The sequence below is a fragment of the Magnolia sinica genome, chromosome 18, assembly GCF_029962835.1.
Source record: "Magnolia sinica isolate HGM2019 chromosome 18, MsV1, whole genome shotgun sequence".
NCBI classification, from domain to species: domain Eukaryota; kingdom Viridiplantae; phylum Streptophyta; class Magnoliopsida; order Magnoliales; family Magnoliaceae; genus Magnolia; species Magnolia sinica.
The window spans coordinates 26,045,919-26,062,887 of NC_080590.1; the positions used below are offsets into that span (position 1 = coordinate 26,045,919).

Sequence of the window (16,969 nt, forward strand, 5' to 3'; positions counted from 1 at the left end):
TCAATCATGTTTTTCAGAACCGTACATTTGTTTTGCATACTTGGTTGGGTCCATCTCACCATTAGGTCAACCTAATTCTTGGGCTAGGGTATGGATATATTATTGCATTTTTAATTGATGATTGGATCTAACTTATCTTACTGTGCTTTTGGGACACTTGCGTGGCGTGTACATGAGCTTGATTGCACACGTTTGAGCTTGGGAAAGCTATTGATAAGATATGTTGCCTCTGCTACAAAATTGTATATGGGAGTGGGTTTTCAACCGCAACTACATGTTAGATAATAATATGAATCGTTCATGTCCTTGTTACTATTTTTCAAATTTATCTTCATACCCTATCATCCGTTCAACAAATGTTTCTTACGATGGCCCACCTAGTATAGAATTTAGAGAATGAGTCGTCGATGAAAGCACAATAATTTTGGACTATGTTGATATTCATTGGCTCACAGAAATTTTGAACCAGGTTGATATTCATATTTTCCTTTTCATCCTAGTAGGAAAGGCCCTGTGAATGATTTGGATATCATATAAATGTTGCTGAGGGCGCTAGGAAGGTTTCAATGGTGGGTGTTTCCATCCCCATTAGTTCTTACTGTGTAGCGCATTTGAGTTTTGGATTTGCCTCATTTTTTTGGCTCGTCTTAAAATAAGCTTGCATATCCATGAATGGAGTGTAATCTCACGTGGGCATTGTGGTGGCGCCACATAGCTTTAAGCACATCCAACGATTTTTCCTCTTTGGCAAAAAGAGTGCAAGATGGATATGTAAGCCCAAAGCAGAGAGAGGGGAATTGGGCTAGCCAGCCCGTTGGTAGTTTGTCAAAACATTGACATCAATTGTTATCGGTTTATTCTTTATTCCTTTTTTTTTTTTTTTTTGTTACTAATTGCTAGTGAATCCTTGGAGTGGCATTCTAAACATTTTCATCATAAAAACATGGATTTCAAGGTAAGTTATTGGAAGTTAAAGTGGGGTTATGAATTTTGAAAAGAGGAATTTTCTCCCATATAATGGAGGGTCTTTAAAAATTGAGTTTTTTTTTTTTTCCTTTAAAGAAAGATTCAAGATTTCAAGGTTTCCACGAGTCGCTCCAGAGGTTTTCTTCTCAAAGTATTCAATGCGAGAAAATTTATTGCTAGCATTGCGATGGTAGATGGTTTCTCATCTTAAGCTTAGATTTAATGATGTTTTGTTGTATTATTGAAGAAAGTATTATATTCCTTATTTCTTTATAATCTCTCATTGATATAGTAGATTTTTCTTTACTGAATTGCCTGTGTATGTAGCTTGAGAGGTGAACGACATATCTTATGTTCTTATGTGGTTACGGTTTTGAATTTTTCTCTATTATTTACTTTCTATTTATTGCACACGATCATTACATATTCCTTGTCCCATTAGAATCAAAGGAGTGTTTGATTTTGGTGGCCTGAGCGGCAATTCTAGTCGCAAAGTGGTTGACAATGATTTTAAATGTCTCATTTAAAGCTTGGATTCAAGGAAATTTTATTGTATTCTTGAAGCATGTATTATATAATTCTTGTTTCTTTGTAATCTCTTCTTCATATATTTGATTTTTTCTTTGTTGGATTGTCCGTGAATATAGCTCAGGAGGTAAACCATGTATATCTTGTGTTTGTGTTGGTTATGATTTTGGATTTTTCTCTATTATCATTTTGTAATTTATTACACATGATCCTCACATATTTCATGTCTTATTAGAATCAAATGAGTATTTCATTTTGGTGACGTGTTGTTTGGACAACAGTTCTAATCACATCAAGTGGTCAGTGGTGGTTTTAATCGCTTCAGACTTTAACATAAATAGCAACACATTTACATATGTATCACATATTAGGTGTTTGAAGATTTGTGATGACCCATGTGCACATGCAGGGTGCTTAAACTTGGATAGTCACACATATGGTACATTAGGAACATTTAATGCATCACATGTGCATATACAACTCAGGACAAGTAGACTTACTAGTCTGGTAAATCTAACAACTATCTGCTTAAATCCATGCATGGACTAATCTCCTCATTTACTTGGTTTTTGTAAGTAAATGAAGTTGATAAACCATAAACTAGTTTTCATTCTAGTTGGCTGTCCCAACACATCTTCGCTTAAATTCAAACAGCTCCTTAAGTTCATCTGATGGATTTAAGTGTCTAAAACCTACAAGTGTGCTTTGTGAGTGTGTAGTTTAGTTTACTTGGATGCACTTAAACTTAGATGCACTTTTTTTTTTTTTTAACACACGCGCACACACCCCACACAGTCATGCCATAGTGGGATTTCACCACCTATGGATACTCGAACCCCTTGATTGGGTTTTGAAACTCCTGAGAGTCTACCACCAGAGCAAGAGTAAGGATCCGATGCACTTAGATACACTTATATGAACTGCAACTTGACCCAACCTACAACCTGACCCAACCTGCACCTGACTCAACCCAGCCACTATGTTTGAACTTGGCTCGTTTTCAAAACGAGTTGGGTCATATGAAGCTTGGCTCGCCTTGAATCATGGTTCGAGTCAAGTCGAGTCAAGCTAGATCGAGCCAAGCTGAGCAAGCTTTTTGAGCTACCTTGGCTCATGTACATGGCCCGCCTTTAACTAGCCTTATAGAAATGAACACTCATACACGAGCTAACTCACATCCAAGGAAAAAAATAATATTTAAATCATTGATTAGATTTCCTGAATATATATCCTATCAAGGTAACCTTTGATGGACAATCAATGATGACCATGAGTAATGTATGGTTTAGATCTATTGGACCTAGGCCAGTGGGGCCCATTGGTGAGCAATCACTGTGGGTACGTCCCATGCTTTTTCCAGTATCTTCTTTTCAGTTAAATTTTTAATTCAAATATGAATTTGATTTTTGCTAGGAGATAGGGATGTGATCGGATGATATGGTATCATCCAATCTCTTCCAAACTTTCATTCCTTCCTATATAGAGGATGAGACTCTTTCTTGTAATCAATTATAAGAAATATCGATAGTATATGGAGAGAGATATAGTGTGCACAGTAGTCTGTCCATTTTGGCTTGTCCTTGGGACAATCTAATCCATAGATCGCAATCCGGGGCCATTTATACCGTAGGATCAGAGGTATGAATAGATCTATCTGCTCCAGTAATAGATAGGCTGACCGTTGGAGCGTCAATTTTCTACTTTGTAAGAGTTCCAAAACTCGTGTAAACCGTTAGATCTTAAGGGCTCATCTTCCGCGCTTCCGTACAAGATCATCAGGTAGGGGCCACATTAACTGTAAATAAGGTAAAGGCACACCTAAGGTGCCGCGTCTCTTCTCACCAAATATTCAAATCTTTGGTCTTTCGATTGCTCCGAAATCTTCCAAATTGAAGCACCTTACCCATTGTAACTTTGGTCTTTCTTTCATTGAATTTGATTTGTTCATCCATTTCTTTTTAGTTGTGTATTAAAATGCCAGTACAAAAGTAAGAATTAAACAATGGAAAAGATACTCGATCAATGGTCCATTAAATAACTTGAATGGATGGACGATGGCCCAACATCTAAAAAATAAGATCCCAACTGGAAAGTTCCAAATTAAAAGGAACTACGGACTGGGTCTCTTTTTATTTTTATATTTAAATAAAGGGCAGACTCTTATGTTAATTTTGTGCAACTTAAAACAAAGATGTGATTCATACTCCTCACATGTGGTGCTGATGTAGAGTTATACAAACAACCCACATCGTCGGTCCCATTGTAAACGGAGCATATCTCTAAGATCACAATCATCAAGCAATCCTAAACAGAATGCATGGTTAAAGTAAAATAATAAATGGTCCAAATTGGAAGAGAATCAGATTATTAATATTCTCTTCATTGCTACAATTTTTTGGTTATGCTTCATCTGCAGTTGGCTCAGCCATTTGGCCCGTCTAGATTGCGGTGAAACTGTACCATGTGAACAGCCAAGGGTCTAAACCATTTTCTTAAGTTGTGAAAAACTCACAACACTATCATAAGAATCCGGACTTTATACGTGCAGCTCCGAACAGAAGCAAACATGTGTTCGAATCTTCTTTCACGCGGATCGCGCGCTACCAGCCAACTTCTATTTAACCATATTGGATTAGCTGTCCGCTCATACGGTACCGGTACCACTGCAACTTGTGGTCTCACGGGGCTGTAGTGGGTCCATATGAACAGTCCATCAGATCCATTCCGTCCATCAGATGCATCTTCGATATCAGACCATTGGGTCTGAAAGGTAAACTCAGTTAGGCGAAACCATAAGGAAAAGTTGAGATAGAATACCTAACAAATAAAGCCTTCCTAATTTGTGGGCCCAACTTCTTGTATATATGTCATCGAATCCATTCATCAGACATGACCCACTAGGATGCAGTAACGATACAAAAATCAGGCAATTCCAAATCCATTTGGGCCATACTATTTGAATTTAAAGATCTTAAGCATGATTTTACATCGTTCGTTGCGTTGTGGCCCACTTAAATTTTGGATCGGCTTTATTTTTGGTTGCTAATGCAAGCGAGGGGAGAACACGCCGATTGCCGGCTACGCTAGCTGGGCACATGCAACATGCAATCCACTCACTTGAAGAAAAGAGATGGAGAGAGAGAGCCACGGATCACGTGTATCCTTGTAACAGCTTGGTTGGTGAACGTGGGCTCCACTTAGATGTATGTGTTGTATATCCACTCATCCATTATTTTTCCTGTTTATTTTAAGACATGGTCCAAAAATGAAGCAATCCAACTCTCCAGTGGACCACACTACAAGAAAGAAATAGTGGTGATTGACCATTCTTGTGGCCCAAACAAGTTTTGGATTAATCTGGAATTTGTTTTATTCCCTTCATCCAGGCCTGTGTGGTCTTATCAACGGGTAGGATGACAAATAAATATTACAGTGGGCCTTAGGAATTTTTTAATGGTGAGTGTTCAATGACCACTGTTTTGTGTAACGTGAACCACGACATTTGAATCTGCTTCATTTCTAGGACTATGCTCTAAAACGAGTTGGGAAAACCGTTGGATGGAGTGGATACATATACGTACACCAAGGTGCTTATGTAACCCGAGACCCACCTAATCGGTGCCTAGCAACTTGGGAGAGAGGATCGAGGAAGGGAAGAAGAGTAATTGAAAGTACTTTCATTGACCTGTGTACCTTGAGGCAGAAGCTCCTAGGGTAATCGTGATATCCATGTAACGTAGCATTCACTCCACTAAAGCGTAAGACTAAGCTACATCTTCTAGATTTTTTTTTTTATTAAACCTGCGCTTGCTTGCACCTTGCACCAATTTCATTATATTCTCTCCCTAGCTATTTAGGGTGATTAATAATAAATTTTAATAAAAATTTCATGATATTTAGTGCAACCAAATTCAAATAAAATTAGAAACTAGCCATGATTAAGTAAAAACGTAAATAAAGAGCAACAAATTTGACTTAATATTGTTACCTATATTATTTCACTAAAAGCATTGAAAAGATTATTAATTTTTATTGAAAATAAAAAATACATATATAATTTTTTGAAAATATTAATTGAATTTAATGTTGTGGTGAAAAATAACTAATAATATAAGTTGCAAGTAGCGCGATCTATGTAGCATGGAGTATTTGCAAATGATCATATAGCATAGGCTACCCATAACTTAAGTTATTTTCAAGAGCAATGTAGTGTTAAGCTACACTACATAGTACAATTATTTAAAATTATGTGTTTACGTAAAATATATTAGTGTATTTATTTGTGTACCTATTTGTCAATCGTGTATGTCTTTATGTCAGTGAGTCAGTTGAGCTTTTGAAAGCAAAAGATTGAAGATGCAATAGAACATGAAGCATCTATGAATAAAAAACAACTAAATTATGAGGTACCTTGGTGACCTCAACCCCATATCCAAAACAACCTGACATCTATATGATTGATTCCAAATAGATAAACTTTTATTTGATCATCCATCAAATTTAGGAGCCTTATTTGAACATGCTCAGATAGGTGTTAAGAAGTTTAGAGCTGCTATAAAACATATAGCCTAAAATAGAAGGCTCATAGGTATTGTTGATCGATCCTCGATTAATCAGTGGCCCTAGTCGATCGATCGATCAATGAATATGTCTGATCGATCGACTATAGTCGAAATTGTACAACAAATGTTTTCCTAGAATCCATTTTGACTGATTGATCGATAAGTTTTTTTTTTTTTGTCAATACATGAATGTTCATAATCCCATGTAAGATAGGCAAGGCACTAATTTGTTGTAAAGCATGATGATGGAGATCTTCCGTCTCAACTCATCATTGGTTCCTTCACATAGGATAATCATAATTGAATAACCACATATTTGTCATGATAAAAAAGGACACCGTGATCCATGGCTCACAACTCTACTTTAGTTTGTGGTCGTTGTGATTTGTCTCAAATCCTCAAAGACATCAAAGAAATCCCTTTCTTTTACCTATATAGATTTTACATGTTATAAAAGTTCCACACATATTAGTGAGGCAAATGAATGGACTAAACTATAATGAAAATGAGGTCTAAAATATAACATTGATTTTCTAGGGTACAAAACTAACGACTTGAAATAATCCAATTTAATAGACTATATTTGATATCTATCATTTAGGATTCATCACGTAAACAAATTGGCTCATTCGAACTTAGATTCAAAAGCTACATTCCTTGAGTATTATATTGGGATGTATTCTAGCAAGCTTCAAACTTAATAGAGGACCAAAATCATCTACAACACTAGTTTTATACTATACATAAAACACCCAAGTTATGCAATGTGCACCATGTTATGTATGTAAAATTCACTACTTTCATCAATTGAGAACTACTATTTGAGTCATACAAAGATAAGTGCAATACAAAGTTCACATGGGCCACTTATTTTATTTTATTTTTGGAAGATAAGTTCATATAGGCCCAACATGGTAGTAATGTAAAATTGATCATAGAACTTCTAAGCTCCTATGGTATGACCCACGAGTTTTTTATTAGGATGATTTTTGTATCTCCTCTTCAACACACTGAATTGGAGCTCATTAACAAATTTGATGAAAGATACTCTACAAGGTTGAGCATATAAAAACCTATCATTGGTATTCCATTCCGACTATTTCATGTGGTGTGGCCCATCGGGATTGTTGGTCTAACTGATTTCTTACATCAACACCTAACATTGATGATAAAATCTGATAGACAATGGAACTTACATTTACAAAATGTGGGCCACACATAGATGAGTGTTTTACACATCCCGTAAAATGAGTGTTAGCATTTTAGTGTATTTACAATGTGTTGAGTTATTAGGGTATTTTACCACGTTGCATAAAACTGTTAGTATTTGTAAATATTTCTCAAATGAAACGTCTAAATGTTGTATAACAATTCATATATATCACAAGGTCTTGAGTTCAAAACCCAAAGGTGGTGAAATCCCACTATGGTGTGTGTGGGTGTGCGGCAGGTGCTTGTGTAAAAAAGAAAAATAAAAAAAATAATTCATACGTATCCTGAAAAAGAAAAAAAGAAAAAAAGATCCTAATTTAATAGCCACATTAATAAATAAATCTTATTTTAATACTGAGATGATGAGATGAGTCCATATGTAGAGTGGTTGGTGTAAATCCACCTAACGTGACCCAAGTGAGATGAAGTACAAATTATCAATTACAATTCAAACCGTTTTACCTTAAAATGGGATATTCTGAAAGCAGCATCTGAATATTGCCGTTAGATGATGTTTTTCTCTTCTTCAACTGTGAAAAAGGCCACTTAAGGCTTAAAAAGCCAACGACCATCTATTCACCGTTAAAGCTGCCGTCTATTTGCCGTTTTTCTGTCAGAAAGCCAGCTTTGCCCGCCCCCACCCAAACCCCACCAAACCCTTTTCTCTTCGCGTGGAAGCGAGAAAACAAAAGAAAATCCCGCCCCAAGCGGACTTTCGTTTCACTTAAATTTGCATTTCATTTCAATTTCATTTCGACTCCGCTTCAGTCATACGTAACCTGAATATATTCCTCTCTCAGTGTCTCAGCTCCTCTCTCTGTCTCTCTGTCTCTCTCTCTCCACATAGAGAAGGAGGAAAAAGGGTTAGCGAAATTCAATCACTGATCTCTGAAAAGGTGCGCTTTTTTCTCTTTTTTGGCCTATAAATGTTCTATATTTCTTCGTTTTAGGCGATTTCTTCCCTTCTTTTGCGATTTGTGGCCGTCGATTTCTCCTTCCCCGTTCTTCGACACGATCTAGCTTTTTCTGTAGATTTTTCGGCATACGTGTTGCATGGATCAGATTTTGATTTGAACAGCTCCCGTCCTTTCTGCCGGAATTCGTTTTTCTCTTAGATCTAGGGTTTTTCGATCTTGTCTCGTTCCAATCTGGTTGAGAAGTTCATATTCCTATCGCGATCGTTGAACTCTAGTGATTTTCGGGCCTTCGGGCCTGGTCTCTCGCCTCTCTTTTGATCATCTTCATATTTTTAAAATTTCGAGATCTGCTGATTCTGATAGTTCTAATTGAGATTTATCCATGTTTAGATCGAATTTTTATGTTTTTCTGTTTGATCGTCATTACTGTATGTCAGTCTGGAAGAGCTATCCATCGTCTTGATTGATTCATTTAGCGCTGCTTACTCTGTAATAGCTGATTATTTGTATTGATATAGATACCATGTGTTAAATCTGAGAACTCTATTGCAAGAAGCTTTTATATTTATTGAACATGCTGCTCTTGCCTTTTGATGGATTGGTATCTGGATTTAGGTTTCCTAAATTCTGAAAAGTAAGAGCTGCTTTGTTTGTGATGATGCACTTAAAATTGTTTACTGTCGTTCTGTTAGTTTCCATTGGCTTAGGTGACCAAAATAGTTTTTCACATCGTGTCTGATGATCCGGTGTTGGAAATTGGAATAGATGATTGTGTGTAGGCATGCTTGGCTATGGTTGCTTTGGGTATATGGATGCTGTTTTTCATAGCTCTCTTGCTTAGTTGCATTGTTTTCCGTTCGACATGCATGCTGCTTGTTGGTGAAATGTTGAGGTTCCCTTGTTTTAGAGGAACATGGCTGCTGCATTTGAAGCTGGAAGGCAGTGGGAATGTGTTTGACCTGTGTTTGGCTCATGGCCAGTTTAGGGCCTGTTTGGATGCCTGTAACTTTTTTAAGTTGTAAGAAAGTTACATGTAACTTACTTTCAGGTGTAAGTAAGTTACAGGTAATCCTGTTTGGATTTAAGTTGTAACTTACTTACAGGTAACTTTGTTTTTGTGTTTGGATAACCTGTAACTTTGTTATGGGTAATAAGTTGGATATTCACACTAGATAGAGTTGAAATAGAGAACCGTTGAAAATTTAGATTGACACAAATAAAAGATCGGGATAAAATTATTCCATTTTATTAAGCCCATGTAAAAGAATAGTTTGGCTGATTCTTAGGCTAAACTAATCAACAGGAGGGCCATAAAAGTGGGCCCATGTTTTCAAAATGCTAGTAATGTGGGCAAAAAAATTGAGGTAACATATCCAAGCAAAAATTTTCATTTTCTTCACAAGATATGTTTACAATGCTGTAAGGGAAAGAAAGTAAAAAACAAATAACAAATAACAGCAATCCTATCATTCCTTACCCAAGAAATGGAAAGAAACAAGAACATCAATCTTAAATCATCAGAACCCACAAATGGAAACTGAAAAATAGATCCTCATTTTTAAAAAGAAAAAGAAAAGAAAAACATGAAAAAGAAATTCATTACAACAATATCAATAGACCCTGATCTTCGGATCAATACCAATTAAATAAAAAAATAACAGAAGTCATGAAGGCTATGTGACGTGTTATGTGGGCCCACTATGACGTATTTGTTTCATCCATACCATCTATCCATTATTCCAGAAAATTTTAAGTCATCAACCCAAAAATAAGGTACATTAAAATTTCGGGTGGACCACATCACTGGAAACAATCTTGATTGAACACCAACCATTAAAAACTTTTGGTGGGCCACCAATGTTTTCGATCAAACTGATATTTGTTTTGTTCCCTTCATCCAGGTTTTTATGACCTAATCAACAGCTTGGATGTGAAACAAACATTACAGTGGGCCCTAGTAGTTTTTTAATGGTGGACTTTTAATCATTATTGTTTTCGGTGGTGTGGTCCACCTGAGATTTAGATATCCCTCGTTTTTGGAATCAAGCCCTAAAACGATCCAAAAGAATGGATGGACAACATGGATAAAACAAATACAATATGGTGGGCCCCACAGATCATCTGCGTTATCCACGCCACCTCACCAAACTGCCTCCGTCAACGCAGAAGAAGGGAAAAAAAAAGGAAAGAAAGGAAAGAAAGGAAAACGCAAAAGAGAGAAAAGGGGTTCGTACCTTGCGGAAGCTCGATGGGAGAGGGAGAAGTAGACTGAGAGAGGGAGAAGGAGACTTGAGAGAGGGAAACGGATGCAGGTGCGATTCTTCCCAACGATTTTCATTTCCCAACTAAGTTACCGTTACCTGTAACTTAGTTACAAGTAACTTGAAAAACGACTCCGGCGCCTGTAAGATTTTCGGCTCTTTCTCCTGTAACTTAGTTACAGGTTGAGAGAAAGTCACCTGTGACTTTCCTCCCCCAAACGCCAACTGTAACAAAGTCACCTGTGACTTACTTACATTTTAGAAAAGTTACAGGCATCCAAACAGGCCCTTAGGAGTGAAGAAAATTTATTTGTAATTTTGAAATTTCTACTACAAGTAAAATATCTGAAACTAGCAAAATGTGGTCCATTTGTGTTATCGTGTTACCAGTTCTTTATTTCCCATGAACCCAAATATTCTTGGTTTCTGTGTAATACTGTAACTTGTAACTGTAAGCATATGCAAGTTTACTACATTGGGGTAAAAAATATGTCCTACCCAACCATACCTGGGTCTCTCTCATTCCTTGTCACCTTGTTATATCTCACATACATGACATAAAACTATGGAATTAGAAGTTGGACTAAGCCAATTAAACATAATAAATCAGTGTAAAACTGACTGTACATTATGTTCCGTCTGTTTGTCTACTCTGAAGATGTACAGGCAGCTCTGCAATGTCAAGCATGTGCACCATTTTGGCGCTCAGGATACCTGTATGCATCTTACAGGAACAACAACAAACAGAACAAAAATCAGTACTAACTGTAACTTCTAAAATCACGAACTATAGTTTAACATTCAAAACAAGGGAATTAGGATTGGGCCAGTAATGGTTCCCTAGTCTTGTTCCAAGGCTTGAGTGCAAGTGCAATATTCTATTTCACCCAGTTCATTTCTGATCACCTCTGAACGTTATGATTCGGGGTAAATACTTAATTTTGTTTTGATTTCCTATATTTTAAGCATTCATCAACATGACTTCCAATTTCTGTCGTAAGAGCCATTTTCATCTTATGAATTCAAATTGAAGTGGTGAGGATGGCTGTAAATGCTTTTCATATGAGCTGAGAGAATGGCATAGATTAAAATGAGAACAAAGAAAAGAAAATATTTCATAATGAGCTGAGAGAATGGCACAAATAAAAATAAGAACACAGAAGAGAAAATAAATTAAGCGTATTAGAAGGTGATTTTCAAGAAAATTGCATAAAATGTTCAGATTGGATGGCTTGCCATAAAATTCATATTCAGATGTGACTTTTCGTCACCTCATAATTTTGATGGGCTGGAAGGGAGGCCATATCATTTGGTTTATATTCTCAAGTATGCAATGTATGGAGATTGAGAAACTTTGTAGCTTTTTAATCTTATTTTCACACAGCTCTTCTGTGAATTCAAAGGCTTGAGTGCATCAACTTAAAAAAAAGAGGTAGGCTTCAATTTATCTAATCCTGAATTTCTGGTCAGTTGTTGTCTTGTTCAGAAATGATTGATCACAAATCTCTCTCTACAATGATTACTTTACCATTTCACTCTGATTTGGGCTCTGAAATCATCTTTATTAATGTTGTGGGACCAGTTCAATTTGACAGGATTACAGGAAGTTAAATAAACTGGATCTTGTATGTTTTAAGTTGTAACGATGAGTTCCACTTTTATTGAAGTGTTTATATGTAGATATCTTTTTTACTTTTTAGAAAGTATGCTTCATCTTAGCCTTATATCAGTAGAGTTTTAAGCCAATCCTTACAAAGTTTTGTTTCTTGCATTCGGTACACAACCGTCTGATTGTTCATATTTGAAACCCATCTAACATGCTCATCTATAACTGTTTTGATGCATGGTTGCTTGTACAGGCTCCATATAAAAGATGGCTGATACTGAGGACATTCAGCCCCTTGTCTGTGACAATGGAACAGGAATGGTTAAGGTGAGTTTGTTTGGTATCAATTTCGTAGCCATACGTATCTCATTATCAGCCACATAAGTATTGCATTTCAATCTTTCTTTACCTGGTTGAACTGAGTATATGGTCCTTGATAGAGTGCAATGGCAGAATGGGAGTAGTGTTGCCAACCCCAATTAATTGGGATGAGGCTTAGATGATGATGGTGATGACTCTGTATTTACCATCTGCTTTCTTGTAACAGGCTGGATTTGCCGGAGATGATGCTCCAAGGGCTGTGTTCCCCAGTATTGTTGGTCGGCCTCGTCACACAGGTGTTATGGTTGGGATGGGACAGAAAGATGCTTATGTTGGTGATGAGGCCCAGTCCAAGAGAGGTATTCTCACATTGAAATACCCCATTGAGCATGGAATTGTGAGTAACTGGGATGACATGGAGAAGATCTGGCATCACACCTTCTACAATGAGCTCCGTGTAGCTCCGGAAGAACATCCTGTTCTCCTTACTGAAGCCCCTCTCAACCCCAAGGCCAACAGGGAGAAGATGACACAGATCATGTTTGAAACCTTCAATGTCCCTGCCATGTATGTTGCCATTCAGGCTGTCCTCTCCCTATATGCCAGTGGTCGTACCACAGGTCTGTAAAATGAATATGCTTTTTTTTTTTTAATTTTTTTATAAAATAGCCATCGTCATCATCATCATATGCTTATATTCATCATCACTATCATTGTGACCTTGTCTCTCAGGAAGAAAATCATATGTATGTATGTATGTATGTATGTATATTAGGTGTAAAATCTTATGGATACCTTGAATCAATTGACAGGTAAATATTGATTGTATGTGTGTGGTACGCATGCTTGTATATTTAAGCCTCGGAAGTTTGTGTGAAGAAAAGGCATCTAATTTGTAATGCTGCATGTTCTCGATTCTCTCTGCTTATCTAACTGGTTATTTGCGCTTCTCTGAATTTTACTTGGTTTGTTCTTTGCCTTCAGGTATTGTGCTTGATTCTGGTGACGGAGTCAGCCACACAGTCCCAATCTATGAAGGTTATGCGCTCCCCCATGCTATCCTCCGGCTTGACCTTGCTGGACGGGATCTGACGGATGCCCTGATGAAGATCCTCACAGAGAGAGGGTACTCATTCACCACGACTGCTGAGCGGGAAATTGTTCGTGATATGAAGGAGAAGCTTGCCTATGTGGCCCTTGACTATGAGCAAGAGCTTGAGACTGCAAAGAGTAGCTCGTCAATTGAGAAGAGCTATGAGCTTCCTGACGGTCAGGTGATCACCATTGGCGCAGAGCGGTTCCGCTGCCCAGAAGTGCTCTTCCAGCCTTCTCTCATTGGGATGGAAGCTGCTGGTATCCACGAGACCACTTACAACTCAATCATGAAGTGTGATGTCGATATCAGGAAGGATTTGTATGGAAACATCGTGCTTAGTGGTGGGTCTACCATGTTCCCGGGCATTGCTGATCGTATGAGCAAGGAGATCACTGCTCTTGCCCCAAGCAGCATGAAGATCAAGGTGGTGGCGCCGCCGGAGAGGAAGTACAGTGTCTGGATTGGGGGATCTATATTAGCCTCACTGAGCACCTTCCAGCAGGTAATAGACGCAATTCTTATTTTACACCTTGTACTTCTTTTATGTTTGTACAAAATGGTATTATAGGTCGAGAAACTATCACCTACAATCATTTGTAGGTTAACTTACAACCTGCTTTACAAGAATTTTGCCCTTGAAAATATAATGAGGCAAAGTTGGAAACCAAAAATATGAAGGCATATTAAAATACAGGTTGTAGTGCACAGCTGGTGGTTGTAGGTTGATCAGTCCTCTTGAGATCTTATATCCATTCAGTTTTTTCTTGGGTAGGTTAAAGGTTCAAAACTTGGGTGTGTCTCTGCAATAAAATGTGACCATGTGGTTGTTGATGCAAACTGTATAAATTGTGGGCTGGGCATTGGCGGAGCCATAGCCCAAAACAGCATTCCACTTGGACTCAATTCCCAAAAATCTTGCGGGGGACCTGCTGCTAATGGATTGTTAAGAGGGAAAAAGACCAGTGGTCCATATTCTGCAGTAAACAGGGGAAAAAAATCCTTTGGATGGAGGGTTTGAATTATTTGGTCGGCATTTTTTTGGCTATGATAGGTTTGGTTTGGTATGTTTTTGGCTATGGACCTTTTCCAGTGGAGCCTGGTTGGGTCAGTGTTGTTGTCAGAGATATTAGTGTCAACTGGTTGGGCCAGCCCCATCCTTTTGCTTGGCCTGTCAGGGAGTGTGGCCCATCATGCTAGGTTTGGTTTAATATAGTTCAGGCCTGATTTTAGTAAGCTGGGCTAGTAGCAGGTCAAAGACCATAGCTTGTTCAGGCTGGACTAGTCCAGGCCAGGCGACCAGGTCTCAGCCGTGATGATAATATTGCATATTAGTCATATGTGTTACTTGCTATTACAATCCACATGTTGAATTTCCACAACAGGTGGAGTGCTCAGGCTTGACCCATGCTCAGGCTAGGAAACCTGGTCGGTTTCAGGCTCTTGCCAACCCTTACCGAGCACGAGCCTGCCGTTTGATATCCCTGCATATTTGTACTCCTGATGAATCATGACACTTCTAATTTCCTATAAGTTCACATATTGTGAGAATGGAATTTAGTGTTCAACTATCCAAGTCTTGTGCTAAAAAAAAAAAAAAGAAAGAAAGAGGAAGAAAAAGGGTTCCTCTTCTTTCTTGGTTGTGAGTAAGATGATGTCCTGTTACTCTCACAGTTCAAAAACTCAGTTTATGTGAATGTGCTATTGAACTGAATTGCAATAATTAGTTTAATGGATATTGTAATTATCTTTCCGTTCAGGCAGTGGGGGCCCTTGGACTTCCAAATTGCAGTTACATTCCTTTTCATGTCCAATTAGGAAGCAATGTAACTGTGATTTGCAGCATATTCCCCTAAAATGACTGCTGAAATTATTGCAATCCAATTCACCATGCATATGTTTCTCATTGGATCTTGTGGATCACCAAGAGAATTTAGCATGTTCGCTGGAATTTTTTAGGCAAGGTCTTCTGAGTTCGGGGAGATAGGTTTCTGCCATTCGATACTGTTCCTATTATTATTATTATTATTATTGGGCTAAATAGCATGGTGGTGCTGTAAAGCTTGCATTGTTGTGTAATTGCATTATTGAAGTATTTTATTCAAATATATCCCTTGGCTAACTGGACTTGTGTTCCTTGCCTGCTTTTGCAGATGTGGATATCCAAAGGCGAGTACGACGAATCTGGTCCATCTATTGTCCACAGGAAGTGCTTCTAGATTTGTGGGCTTTTGTTTGCTTGTTGAGTATGTTTGGTGGTCTATAATGTCTGGTTGGAACGGTTTTTGGCTTGTTTTAAAATTATGTTTGATTTTTTTCTTTCCATATTCTTACAACATCTGGCTCTCTTCGACCCTCTTATAAATATCTATAAAATACTAGGGATATGTGTACGTAAATGTAATTTGGATTGAAATTTCCAAAGGCATCGCTATTGTTTCACCATTTATAAGCCACTGGAGCTTTAGATGACTTGGCCTGAGTTAACCCTTTTATCACCTTTTTGTTTTTTTTTTTTTTCCAGTTCGCAACCATCTCTTCCAGGCTAGGTTCGTATCCTAGTTCTCCTCACCATTTAAAAAATGGTGATCCCTCGTCCTCGGCACTTTGGATGGTTGCTGGACGTAATTCTCAAATTTAAATGGTAGTTTCCTTGTAATATACTGTTTTTGGATGTTGCGTTTGTTGAACCCAGGATTCAGATGTCCATATTTCCGCCCATTGCAGTTGATGGCGCATGCACCAAGAAATCTCCCATGTGGAGATAATCCTAATCCTTCAATAGGTGGCTGAACAATGGCACACTTTAGGAGGAAAATAAATACAGCAACAGTTTGCATTCATACAAAAGGACAAAAACAAAAAAAAAAAAAAGAAACAAAAAAAAAGAAAGAAGCAAAAAACAGAAAACAAAATCCGACATCTAGAATCTTACAATCTGGGGCATTTTTGTTGCATGACCATCTGAAGTGAGGCCCATGACATCAATGGTTTTGATCACTGAACCATGGCCCCACTTGAAAACGTACAGGGTAAACCCTCAGCTGGAGCATTTGAAATAAAATTTGAGTTCCCAATGAACTCGATGAGCTCAGGGTCAGGAAACGTTTTCTAAGCTCCAGGTCATGAATCCACATCTGGCTACCATTGGAACTTGACCCAAGATGATGTGAAGTGGACCTTGCCCGAACCAGCCGTGTCTTTGGTGGTGCATGTTGAGTAATGTGGATGACACGATCAGGTCTGCAGAAACTATCAATGGACACGATGCCACCACAAATTGTGAATGCAACAAAAATGGGTATGATTTTGCATTATTGTTTCAAACGGTCCCACCACGTTACAATCAGCTCGATAAAGGATTGGAGTATGTGAGATTTGGGCAATTCATGTCTTGCTGAAAAATAGGCTGGTCCACGTATCAGGTGACGCACATTTGCATGCCTAACATAAGCATTTGTGAGATAAGTATGGGATGATTTGGCACAATGACTGGACAGAAA

General features: G+C 37.9%; 1 protein-coding gene across 1 annotated transcript; it reads left to right on the forward strand.

The window, feature by feature from the left end:
* The first annotated feature begins 8,081 nt into the window (after positions 1-8,081).
* On the forward strand, positions 8,082-15,908 carry LOC131233984 (actin-101). The gene is made up of 5 exons (XM_058230914.1): positions 8,082-8,164; positions 12,306-12,379; positions 12,600-12,993; positions 13,358-13,971; positions 15,620-15,908. The coding sequence occupies exons 2-5, from the start codon at positions 12,320-12,322 to the stop codon at positions 15,683-15,685; spliced, it is 1,134 nt and encodes a 377-aa protein (XP_058086897.1). The 5' UTR covers positions 8,082-8,164; positions 12,306-12,319; the 3' UTR covers positions 15,686-15,908.
* The last annotated feature ends 1,061 nt before the right edge of the window (positions 15,909-16,969 follow it).

Bases quoted from the DNA above. Each gene is read 5' to 3' on its own strand.
- LOC131233984 (XM_058230914.1), top strand. From the start codon at position 12,320: ATGGCTGATACTGAGGACATTCAGCCCCTTGTCTGTGACAATGGAACA. The intron at 12,380-12,599 runs GTGAGTTTGTTT...TTCTTGTAACAG, and splicing joins ATGGAACAGGAATGGTTAAG to GCTGGATTTGCCGGAGATGA. The intron at 13,972-15,619 runs GTAATAGACGCA...CTGCTTTTGCAG, and splicing joins CACTGAGCACCTTCCAGCAG to ATGTGGATATCCAAAGGCGA.